General features: G+C 40.2%; 1 protein-coding gene and 1 long non-coding RNA gene across 5 annotated transcripts in view; one reads left to right on the top strand and one right to left on the bottom strand.

The window, feature by feature from the left end:
• Positions 1 to 12,861, bottom strand: part of LOC117599904 (uncharacterized) — a 95,947-nt gene that overhangs the window by 20,142 nt on the left and 62,944 nt on the right. The window lies entirely within an intron of this gene.
• LOC113539532 (myosin heavy chain, fast skeletal muscle) lies at positions 895 to 11,208 on the top strand. Its single transcript, XM_034314221.2, has 41 exons — positions 895 to 918; positions 1,102 to 1,148; positions 1,480 to 1,692; positions 1,797 to 1,940; positions 2,035 to 2,191; positions 2,291 to 2,318; positions 2,428 to 2,539; positions 2,622 to 2,714; positions 2,813 to 2,876; positions 2,963 to 3,061; positions 3,163 to 3,266; positions 3,362 to 3,500; positions 3,584 to 3,702; positions 3,801 to 3,950; positions 4,038 to 4,208; positions 4,312 to 4,618; positions 4,807 to 4,874; positions 4,956 to 5,043; positions 5,139 to 5,256; positions 5,408 to 5,531; positions 5,708 to 5,844; positions 5,993 to 6,248; positions 6,330 to 6,572; positions 6,662 to 6,838; positions 6,928 to 7,073; positions 7,174 to 7,264; positions 7,351 to 7,740; positions 7,833 to 7,959; positions 8,040 to 8,158; positions 8,280 to 8,476; positions 8,572 to 8,755; positions 8,839 to 9,004; positions 9,089 to 9,213; positions 9,298 to 9,606; positions 9,715 to 9,918; positions 10,015 to 10,140; positions 10,225 to 10,395; positions 10,479 to 10,583; positions 10,670 to 10,765; positions 10,868 to 10,999; positions 11,101 to 11,208. Exons 3-41 carry the CDS (start codon positions 1,492 to 1,494, stop codon positions 11,113 to 11,115), a joined length of 5,802 nt encoding a protein of 1,933 aa, XP_034170112.2. The 5' UTR covers positions 895 to 918; positions 1,102 to 1,148; positions 1,480 to 1,491; the 3' UTR covers positions 11,116 to 11,208.

Here is a 12,861-nt window from a genome sequence, read left to right on the forward strand (position 1 = left end):
AATAGATTTCACTGCACTCTACGGGATTATTAACTTATGTTAATTACATACAAACATAGACTCTAATACAACACTGTTCCTCCTAACATGATGTTTCATATATTTGCCTTTGTTAAACTGTGGATATATACTGGAGCAGTGGCAATGACGAAAAATGTAAATAATATTAATATTAATCCTTGCCTAATGCTCTGTACTTGAATTAAAAGTGACCATCTGACTGTCATACTTCTTAATAATAAAAATGTGCGCCTGGCAAATTCCATGACACTGAATACCAGCGGCATTTGACAGCTCCTCCATTGCCAAGTTAGGCTTTGTTGTGCACGTCCAACTCGGATTAGTCTATCTCCAAGCTGAGCACTAGGAATGATAAGCAGTTAATTAGATTTATACTGAGCCAAAGGTTTTGGATAGTTACTACAGCCCTGAAATAAATGTGATATTAAAATTACATAGTAAATCATGTAATAATATTAACACCTGAAATACTGTCATCAAGTCATTTACTGTCATTACTTCATATTTTATGGACTAAATAATTCATCTGATTACAGTTTTCTTTGACAATATTCTTACCTTAAAATCTTTTTTTCAACAGATTATTTGAATATTTATTTTATCCAAATGTCAGAAAAGTCCTGTTAATTTACTGTTTGTTAGGAACTGTGTCCTTCTTGCAATACATGAATGGTATATTAACTTTTTTATATATTGACACATTTGTGTTATGGACTACTGGTTAGCACCTGATGATAAAAATAACAACACGATTTGAAACATAAACACGGGATCATGGTTTAGCAGCTAACACCGATGTCCAAATAGAGCAAGTCACTTATGCTGACTGAACAATTTGAACATATATATAAAGAGCAGTGCTGGACTTCCCTAAGGACATATAGCCACCCAGTGAAGGTGAGACGCATCTCCTAAGCCTGCCCCTACACTTAGCTATTGTAATTCATTCACTTTTATTTGAAATAATTTTAACACCAACATTCCTTAGTTGTTTTATTTTTCATTTTGACCATCTTGTCTATTTAACTGTTTATTAGCAGTAGCAGTTTAGAGTCTTCATAAATTGTTTGTTCATTTCAGAATCCAGCACAAGTCCTGCAACTTTCTGGCCTGGGAAGAACACCACAGTAAGTTCTACAGGAAGCAGTTAGAGATTTCTGGGTGTCTGCATTTTATCCTCAGTGGGTCAGTATTGTTGCAGGTTTCACACCTGATTCCACTTATTTAATAAACAGGTATAGGTCTGTGAAGTATTTATTAGATCTATTTGACTTGACTGAAAACCTGCAGCCACACCTGGTGATTGAGGATAAGGTTGTAGACACCTGAAATGTACAGTACTAAGAACCTGTTGTAAAAGGCTTGATTTCTACAGAGGTCAGCGCAACCCTAGGTTGCTTCCTATTTTAGGTTAAGAAGTGTCAATCGAGTAACGTAAACTTTATTTTGTTTTAACAGAATAAACCCACCATGGGAGATGGTGAGATGGAATGCTTCGGCCCGGCGGCCGTCTACCTCCGGAAGCCGGAAAAGGAGAGGATTGAGGCTCAGAACAAACCTTTTGATGCCAAAACAGCAGTCTTTGTGACCGATGCTGCTGAGATGTACGTCAAGGGTACACTGAAGAGTAAAGAGGGTGGCAAAGCCACTGTCGAAACTCTGGACGGCAAAGTAAGTGACAAGATAACTGACACATCTAACAGTGTCAAGATCCTACATTTACTGTATACTCCTATATAACTAACCATATGTGTTTTATCACTGTTATTTTATAGAGTGTCACAGTCAAGGAAGATGACGTCCATCCCATGAATCCTCCCAAGTTTGACAAAATTGAGGACATGGCCATGATGACCCATCTCAATGAACCTGCTGTGCTGTTTAACCTCAAAGAGCGTTACGCAGCATGGATGATCTACGTAAGTTTAACAAAGAATTGCTCAATTATGAAAGAGAAATATAAGAGAATGTGCTGACACAAACTGATTAAAATTTCTCTGGACTCTCCTTCAGACCTACTCAGGGTTGTTCTGCGTCACTGTGAACCCCTACAAGTGGCTCCCAGTGTACGACGCAGTAGTTGTGTCTGGATACAGAGGCAAAAAGAGGATTGAAGCCCCACCTCACATCTTCTCCATCTCTGATAACGCCTATCAGTTCATGCTCACTGGTATGATATTGCTCATATTTCTAACTGTTCCTATTAGACACTTTATAAATAGTTGTATGCATTATACAAAATGTTTAATGAATTCTATTACTCCTTTAGATCGTGAGAACCAGTCAGTCCTGATTACGTAAGTTATGATTAAAATTAAAATTGTGCAAAAATGACTGACATTCAAATCTAGACTAAGTAAAAAGCTGAGAAGTAATTTACAATGTGTTTATATGTTCTACCCCCAGTGGAGAATCTGGTGCAGGAAAGACTGTGAACACAAAACGTGTCATTCAGTACTTTGCGATGGTTGGCATGTCTTCAGGGAAGAAGGCAGAGCCTACACCTGGCAAAATGCAGGTAAGTGAATTGTTTTACTACATGCAGCATCTATTAGCGTATCTGTCAGGTTTCTGTTATAAACATCTGCTACTGTTGCTAGGGGTCACTGGAAGACCAAATTGTTGCAGCCAACCCCCTGCTGGAAGCTTACGGTAATGCCAAGACCGTGAGGAATGACAACTCCTCTCGTTTTGTAAGTAGTCTTACATTGCATGGCTGTTACAGCCAAGATGTTACAAGATTGTCAATGTTAAAATTAGATGGTAATTTAACCATCTTTCAATTTTCTAGGGTAAATTTATCAGAATTCATTTTGGACAAACTGGAAAGTTGGCTTCAGCTGATATTGAAACTTGTAAGTTCCATGGTTCTTTTTTCCCACCCAAAATAAAAAAAAAAAAAAACTTACAAACAAGTGAATATTTATATCAATGTGTCCAGATCTGCTGGAAAAGTCAAGAGTCACCTTCCAGCTGTCTGCTGAGAGAAGCTACCACATTTTCTACCAGCTCATGACTGGACACAAGCCAGAGCTTCTTGGTATGTAATGTCAGAGTTTTAATGTTAAAAAGCCCTGTTACAATCCTGTTAGTTTAAAGAACAAACTGACATTAATACAATTTTAATTCCTTATCATACAGAGGCACTGCTCATCACCACCAACCCCTATGACTACCCTATGATCAGCCAGGGTGAAATCACAGTCAAGAGCATCAATGATGTGGAGGAGTTCATTGCCACAGATGTAGGAAGAAATTATTTGTTGTAATTTCACAAAAGACATGTGTGTGCCTTAATTCCAAAGATACACATGACTAATCTCTTCTTTTCATCTCACAGACGGCCATCGACATCCTCGGTTTCAGCTCTGATGAGAAAATTAACATCTACAAGCTGACCGGTGCTGTGATGCATCATGGCAACATGAAGTTCAAGCAGAAGCAGAGGGAGGAGCAGGCTGAGCCTGATGGCACTGAGGGTACATTTAAAAAACATTCACAAGATTTATTTAGAACAAGTAACCTGAATTTTTAATGACTAACATGGCTTTCTTGAATTCAGTGGCCGATAAAATCGCCTACCTTCTGGGCCTGAACTCAGCTGACATGCTGAAAGCTTTGTGCTACCCCAGAGTCAAGGTCGGAAACGAGTTTGTGACCAAAGGCCAGACTGTACCTCAGGTAATGTCTTATTATTCAAGTGAGAATAAAGTTTTGTTTGTACAGAAAGCAAAAATTGCAGGACGATCCTCAATAAAGCTCACTTTTGTATTATTCAGGTGAACAACTCTGTCATGGCCCTTTGCAAGTCCATCTATGAGAAAATGTTCTTGTGGATGGTCATCCGTATCAATGAGATGTTGGATACAAAGCAACAAAGACAGTTCTTCATTGGTGTGCTGGACATCGCTGGATTTGAGATCTTTGATGTAAGTAATTGTTTTTCGGTATGATGGGTGTTCTGTTGGTTTTTACAATACTTTGGCAATGTCTAATATATTGATCTACTGTAACAGTTCAACAGCTTGGAGCAGCTCTGCATTAACTTCACAAATGAGAAACTGCAACAGTTTTTCAACCACCACATGTTCGTGCTGGAACAAGAGGAGTACAAGAAAGAAGGTATTGAGTGGGAGTTCATTGACTTCGGTATGGACTTGGCTGCCTGCATTGAGCTTATTGAGAAGGTAAGTTATTATGGGGTCAGTAATACCATCAACGTTATCAACAAAATAAGATTTTCAACAATAATACAGCAGTGATCACTCATGAAAAATCTGTCACCAACAGCCAATGGGCATCTTCTCCATCCTTGAAGAGGAGTGCATGTTCCCCAAGGCTACAGACACATCTTTCAAGAACAAGCTTCATGACCAGCATCTTGGCAAATGCAATGCCTTCCAAAAGCCAAAGCCTGCCAAAGGCAAAGCTGAGGCTCACTTCTCCCTGGTGCACTACGCCGGCACTGTGGACTACAACATTAGTGGATGGTTGGACAAGAACAAGGACCCACTGAACGACTCTGTTGTGCAGCTGTACCAGAAGTCAGCAAACAAACTGCTCTCCTTCTTGTATGCAAGCCATGCATCCGCTGAGGGTAAGATTAATAGTTTTAGCGTAATTTATTATAACTAAAATTGAACAAAACTAAAACCTGATTTTTGTTTAAACACATTCTGCTGAAATTAGGACTACTAGCCATTAACAAATGTGATTCTTCTGGTCTGCAAATGTAGATATGTGAAGAAAAATTTAACCAATAAATTATAACTCTCTAATGTTCAGCTGATACTGGTGGAAAGAAAGGCAAGAAGAAGGGTGGTTCCTTCCAGACAGTGTCTGCTCTCTTCAGGGTAAGTGTTTTGGCTTATTGGTTGTGATTATACAGTATATAAACTAGGTAATGGCTTACTTGTAATGTGTGACTTCTACAGGAGAACTTGGGCAAGCTGATGACCAACTTGAAGAGCACTCATCCTCACTTTGTGCGTTGCTTGATTCCTAACGAGTCTAAGACCCCAGGTATACTGAATTTCATCTAGAACTATGCTCTCAATATGCTATTCTGGCAATATAAGCAGTCCCTTAAGAGAAACATAATAATATTTCCATTCTAGGTCTGATGGAGAACTACCTGGTCATCCACCAGCTGAGGTGTAATGGTGTGCTGGAGGGTATCAGAATCTGCAGAAAGGGATTCCCCAGCAGAATCCTCTATGGTGACTTCAAGCAGAGGTATTGTGAATCACATAGTTTATATAAACACCTGAAAAGTGCCTTTTGCATCTACACGTGGGACCAAGAAATGAAAATTTGGCAAGAATACATTATATACATTATATATATTAATACATTATATATTCTTTAATACATGTTTTTCTTTCAGATACAAAGTCTTGAATGCCAGTGTCATCCCAGAGGGACAGTTCATTGACAACAAGAAAGCTGCAGAGAAACTCTTGGGCTCCATCGACGTGGATCATACCCAGTACAAGTTTGGACACACCAAGGTTTGTAGTTTTGTTAGAAAAAAATTTCCAGAAAATTAGTGCAACTCAAGAAATCTAAAAGAATACAACTTAGTCTTTCTTGAATTCTACAATAACGAGGGCAAATTATATATTGTATTTCCATTGATTCTGGAATACAGACTCATTATTTTGAATCTCCCTAAATGAACCTGCAGGTGTTCTTCAAAGCCGGTCTGCTGGGTACCCTTGAGGAGATGCGAGATGAGAAACTGGCATCACTGGTGACCATGACTCAGGCTTTGTGCCGTGGCTACCTCATGAGGAGGGAGTTTGTCAAGATGATGGAGAGGAGGTATATTCAATTTTGTTAAAAAAGAAAAAATTTAGATGTTGTTTAGATGACAAAAGCACAATGCTTAAGTTCAAAATAAACAAAGCTAACCATTAAAAACTTAAGACTGAAGCAGGTCCATACTGACCTTGTTCATATTAAATTCCAGGGAATCCATCTATTCCATCCAATACAACATCCGCTCATTCATGAATGTGAAACACTGGCCATGGATGAAGCTGTACTTCAAGATCAAGCCTCTTCTCAAGAGTGCAGAGACTGAGAAGGAAATGGCTGCCATGAAGGAGAACTTTGAGAAAATGAAAGAGGACTTGGCAAAGGCACTGGCCAGAAAGAAAGAACTTGAGGAGAAGATGGTGTCTCTGCTGCAGGAGAAAAATGACCTGCAACTGCAAGTAACAGCTGTAAGTATTTCAAGTCTTGTTAGTATGTCTCTGTAGAATAGAAAAAATAAAATCATGATAATAAGCTATCTGATTCAACAGGAAACAGAAAACCTTGCTGATGCTGAGGAAAGGTGTGAGGGGCTCATCAAGAGTAAGATCCAGCTTGAGGCCAAGCTCAAGGAGACTACTGAGAGACTGGAGGATGAGGAGGAAATCAATGCTGAGCTGACTGCAAAGAAGAGGAAACTGGAGGATGAGTGCTCTGAGCTGAAGAAGGACATTGATGATTTGGAGCTCACCTTGGCCAAAGTGGAAAAGGAGAAACATGCCACTGAGAACAAGGTTGATATTAGCTTAAGTAAAGTGAACATATTTTACTTTTAAAATAAGAATATAAACAGACAACTTACTATTATAATGCTCTTTCATAGGTCAAGAACCTCACTGAGGAGATGACCTCTCAGGATGAGAGCATTGCCAAGCTCACTAAGGAGAAGAAAGCCCTCCAAGAGGCACACCAGCAGACTCTGGATGATCTCCAGGCAGAGGAAGACAAAGTTAACACTCTGACCAAATCAAAGACCAAGCTTGAGCAACAAGTCGATGATGTAAGACCTTAGTAGTCTATGTTTAATGAAATATTTCATAAATGTGTTATAGACTGTCAAGTGAAAATGTAACATTTCCACATACACAGCTCGAGGGTTCTCTGGAACAAGAGAAGAAACTCCGTATGGACCTTGAGAGAGCCAAGAGAAAGCTTGAGGGTGACTTGAAACTGGCCCAAGAGTCCATAATGGACCTGGAGAACGACAAGCAGCAGTCTGATGAGAAGATCAAGAAGTGAGTGGGTGTAAAAGAAACAATATATTCTAGCAACAAATACAGAAACGTTGATAAAAATATTTGCTTCATGATTACTTTTCCTGTTTCAACAAAACAGGAAGGACTTTGAAGTAAGTCAACTTCTGAGCAAGATTGAAGATGAACAGTCACTGGGTGCTCAACTTCAGAAGAAGATCAAAGAACTCCAGGTAATAATGAGATTTGAAACACCTTGACACTAGGCTGTGCAAGCAAGACCATTAATTCAGACAAGACTAACTTTTTTTCATCTTAGGCTCGCATTGAGGAGCTGGAGGAGGAAATTGAGGCTGAGCGTGCAGCTCGTGCTAAAGTTGAGAAGCAGAGAGCTGATCTCTCCAGGGAACTTGAGGAGATCAGTGAGAGGCTAGAGGAGGCTGGTGGTGCCACTGCTGCTCAGATCGAGATGAACAAGAAGCGTGAGGCCGAGTTCCAGAAACTGCGTCGTGATCTGGAAGAGTCCACTCTGCAGCACGAAGCCACGGCTGCTGCCCTCCGCAAGAAACAAGCTGACAGTGTTGCTGAGCTTGGAGAGCAGATCGACAACCTTCAGCGTGTCAAACAGAAGCTGGAGAAGGAAAAGAGCGAATATAAAATGGAGATTGATGACCTCTCCAGTAACATGGAGGCTGTGGCCAAAGGAAAGGTATCAGAATGGACTTTACTTCTTATAGCTGAGATATTAGATAAAGAGTACTGAAACAAATTACCTTGAAACTTTTTCCTATTATGCTTTAGGCTAACCTAGAAAAGATGTGCCGCACCCTTGAGGACCAACTGAGTGAACTCAAGACCAAGAACGATGAGAATGTCCGCCAACTGAATGACATTAACACACAAAAAGCACGCCTCCAGACTGAAAATGGTGAGTATTTCAACTTTTCAAATATGTAATCAAAATATTGATGTGTAACACAAAGCTAATTCCACTGTTGTCGGCGACAGGTGAACTTGGCCGGCAAGTGGAAGAGAAAGATGCACTTGTTTCCCAGCTTACAAGAGGAAAACAAGCTTACACTCAGCAGATTGAAGAACTCAAGAGAGTCACTGAGGAGGAAGTGAAGGTAAATAATGAAACTAATTAAACAAATCTGCCCAGTCCTGTAACGTACATGTGGTAGTGTGCTTAAAACAATCCGTTTGAATGAGTGAACTTGCAAACTGAAAATAAAACCTTACCTATAGGCCAAGAACGCCCTGGCTCATTCTGTCCAATCAGCCCGTCATGACTGCGATCTGCTCAGAGAGCAGTTTGAGGAAGAGCAGGAGGCCAAGGCTGAGCTTCAGCGTGCAATGTCCAAGGCCAACAGTGAGGTGGCTCAGTGGAGAACCAAATACGAGACTGATGCCATCCAGCGTACAGAGGAGCTTGAGGAGGCCAAGTAAATTCAAACCACAATGACAAACAGCTGTGTTTAAACAAATAATCCACATCATAGCCAAAGTTACAACACATTGCTGATTCACCTCCCTATAGGAAAAAGCTTGCTCAGCGTCTACAAGACGCAGAGGAATCCATTGAAGCTGTGAACTCCAAGTGTGCTTCTCTGGAGAAGACCAAGCAGAGACTGCAGGGTGAAGTGGAGGACCTCATGATCGATGTTGAGAGAGCCAATTCCCTGGCTGCCAACCTTGACAAGAAGCAGAGGAACTTTGACAAGGTGAACATCTGTTACTTGACCAAAAATACAAAAGTTATTAAACTGGCACAAGCATAATGTTTACATGATCCTATTTAATTTAGATCTTGGCAGAATGGAAGCAGAAGTATGAGGAAGGCCAGGCTGAACTGGAAGGAGCTCAGAAAGAGGCTCGCTCTCTCAGCACTGAGCTCTTTAAGATGAAGAACTCATATGAGGAAGCTCTTGACCAGCTGGAGACTCTGAAAAGGGAGAACAAGAACCTCCAGCGTATGTTAAACAGAAATTCACATGTAATTTTGTAGTACTCTTAAAATGAAAAGAAACAAACAATTACTTCTCTCTTTTCTGCAGAGGAGATCTCTGACCTGACTGAACAGATTGGTGAGACTGGAAAGACCATCCATGAGCTGGAGAAGGCAAAGAAGACAGTGGAAACCGAGAAATCAGAAATCCAGACTGCTCTTGAAGAAGCCGAGGTAACTATGCGTAACTGCAACAAGCAGAAATAAAGTAAAACTGGATCTGCATTATATTGTTCAACATTCAACATATTTCTTAAGGGAACACTTGAACATGAAGAGTCCAAGATCCTTCGTGTCCAGCTTGAGCTCAACCAGGTTAAGAGCGAGATTGACAGGAAACTGGCTGAGAAGGATGAGGAGATGGAGCAGATTAAGAGAAACAGCCAGAGGGTGATTGAGTCCATGCAGAGCACTCTGGACTCTGAGGTTAGGAGCAGGAATGATGCTTTGAGGGTCAAGAAGAAGATGGAGGGAGATCTCAATGAGATGGAGATTCAGCTGAGCCATGCCAACCGCCAGGCTGCTGAGGCCCAGAAACAGCTCAGGAATGTCCAAGGACAGCTCAAGGTCTGCCTTAAGTTTTTTTTAATTATTTTATTTTTTTTATTCACAACAAAAGTTTACAGTTGTTTAATTTGAAAGTTCTAGTCAAAGTGATATCCACTTTCACATCAGGATGCCCAACTGCACCTTGATGAGGCTGTCAGAGGACAGGAAGACATGAAGGAGCAGGTGGCCATGGTGGAGCGCAGGAATAACCTGATGCTGGCAGAGATTGAGGAACTGAGAGCTGCACTGGAGCAGACAGAGAGAGGACGCAAAGTGGCCGAACAGGAGCTGGTTGATGCCAGTGAGCGTGTGGCACTGCTGCACTCTCAGGTAGGATCTACTAGCTGTTCCGATGTTGCTCTTTGCTTTTTCTTTGATATTTTGTGACAAAAACACCTAATGTCATCTTGTTACCCCTTTTGACAGAATACCAGCCTGCTCAACACCAAGAAGAAGCTCGAGGCTGATCTGGTGCAGGTCCAAAGTGAGGTGGATGACACCATCCAGGAGGCCAGAAATGCTGAAGAGAAGGCCAAGAAGGCCATCACAGATGTGAGTGGCTAACTCAATAGAAACAGTACCACTGTGAATTACAGTTAACACGAAAACTAAATTGCTGATATGGTCATACACTAGGCTGCCATGATGGCAGAGGAGCTGAAGAAAGAGCAGGACACCAGTGCCCACCTGGAGAGGATGAAGAAGAACCTTGAGGTTACAGTCAAAGATCTGCAGCACCGTCTGGATGAGGCTGAGAATCTCGCCATGAAGGGTGGAAAGAAGCAGCTCCAGAAACTGGAATCTAGGGTATGTTGCAATATTTAAACATAGAATGCAACTAGCAAATGATTTTATTAGAAGGTTTAATACAAATGAAATGTCTGTTCTAGGTGCGTGAACTGGAGAGTGAGGTCGAAGCCGAGCAGAGACGTGGCGCTGAAGCCGTTAAAGGAGTCCGCAAATATGAGAGGAGAGTGAAGGAGCTAACCTACCAGGTACAGAATATACTTGGCAATATGTAGTCTATATGAAGAGAAATAATTAAACTAAGTAAAAGCTAAATAACCACCAACAATTGCAGACTGAGGAGGATAAGAAGAATGTGACTAGACTGCAGGACCTGGTGGACAAACTGCAGCTGAAGGTGAAGGCCTACAAGAGACAGTCTGAGGAAGCTGTAAGTTTACAACCTACACTGGTCATTCATGCAGTGCATCACAATGACAAACATGCAGATATTTTACTTAACACTAAATTGAATGTGACTTGCTGATCACAGGAGGAGCAGGCCAACACTCACCTGTCCAGGTTCAGGAAAGTGCAGCACGAGCTGGAGGAAGCTCAGGAGCGTGCTGACATCGCCGAGTCCCAGGTCAACAAGCTGAGAGCCAAGAGCAGAGATGCTGGAAAGGTGAGGCAAAGTCGTCATCTTAATCTTCATTTAATCTTCCTAATTGCCAACATGCCCTTTTATTTAAAAATAATCACTGTAATCATTTACATTTTCCAAAGGGCAAAGAAGAATGAAGAGGAGACCAACCAGACAGCAACAAGCAAGCATAAAATATGACTGACTTGTGATGTCTTAAATTTTGTATCAAATAAATCATGCAAATGTAATACTGACTTTGAGCCTTTTTGTGAAAATAAGACACCTGCACAGATGCAACACCGAAAAGCCAGGCAATGGACATTGTTATAAGGCAGCTTTACAGAAATAGAGCTGTATAAATAAATAAATAAAGTTAAAACAAAAAAAATTGTAAATATTTGAGCTTAATCCTAATGAGCAAGCCAGCGGCAACGGCGGTGAGGAAAAACTCCCTGAGACGATATGAGGAAGAAACCTTGAGAGGAACCAGACTCAAAAGGGAACCCATCCTCATCTGGATGCTAACAGATAGTGGAGTTATAAATAAATCCCTTCAATAACTGTGTACTATATGGACAAATAGTGCAATTGTGTAACCAGTAAATTCATCACAGTTTTCACAAGAAGTCCAGTTTGTTAAACCTATCCACTTTCCACTGATGGAGTCCTGAGTACAAAGCTGCTCGCGGGAACCGCAGCCCCAAAGACACCACAGCAATCGTAGTCCCAAGCCATCACAATACAACTCCCCATACGAGTCAGTGAACTCCAGATAAGAATGGTACAAACTGCACAAGTAGTCAAGCTCCAGCGATATCTGCACATCCCATTTAACTATAAGCACAAAAACAGCGGAGAATATTAATTATATGCACGCTTGCACAATTTGAGACTTCAGAAATAGGCAATGTGAAGATGTCACACAGCACTGCAATTGGAGAGGTGTCATTGCAGCATCAGGAAATTTTCCACTGAACACTGTTGTTTGATTTAAACGAAACATTTACACATTAATATGTCAGTAGAAAAACTAGAATGATTCTTACTAGGATGAAATAAGGATGCCATGCAAGACAAGAAAAGTTCGTTCTCTCTCAGGAGAACCGCAAGAGTTGGCAAGTGTGATGACTCAAAGGTTAAGATTTTTTTTTAAATGTCAACACAAAGAAGGCCTCTTGCAGATACAGGACATAATGCTAAAAAATACATAGAAATTTTACTGAAAGAACAGTCATCCATAAGTTTATTCACATTTTTTTGAACAACATTGCAATCCATCCCATTTTAGCCAACAGGTAGTTATAATGCCCTTCCACCAAAACCAACTAGTTACAGTTTCAGTGACTAGCTGTATGTAGACTAATAAAACTACACTCGTACACACAAACTTTTACATGCACTCTCTTACTCAGTGCTATATGTAAGTCAAAAATGAGACACAAGTTCTTTCTTTCTTTTTGGTTAAAGGTGGTGTTGCTTCACAAATAATAGCTTACAAGGCATTTGATTAATTTAATGCAGGTCTTTTAAAGATAACATTCTCTTTATCGTAATATGTAATGGCATATAAGTGCATTCCTATTATGTTTTTTTTTTTTTAATAAAGATTACATTTTGATTTTTGTACCTCTTCAGGCTTTCAAACAGCAGCATAATAAATCAGGTTTAAATGACCAACCATGTGTAAACTGTCTTGACAGTGTGTTACATTACGATCAATATGTTCTTTTAATATAAAGTCAGTTTATGATAAAAAAAAAAAAAAAACACAATCCATTAGCTTTTTATATTAGATCATTTCATAAAGCACATCCATTACAACATCATAATCATTTTAATTACAACTTAAAATAGTACTTAGAGCAAATAAGTACTTTTACATTTTTAGACTAGACTGAAAT

The sequence above is a fragment of the Pangasianodon hypophthalmus genome, chromosome 20 (genome assembly GCF_027358585.1).
Source record: "Pangasianodon hypophthalmus isolate fPanHyp1 chromosome 20, fPanHyp1.pri, whole genome shotgun sequence".
Lineage (NCBI taxonomy): Eukaryota > Metazoa > Chordata > Actinopteri > Siluriformes > Pangasiidae > Pangasianodon > Pangasianodon hypophthalmus.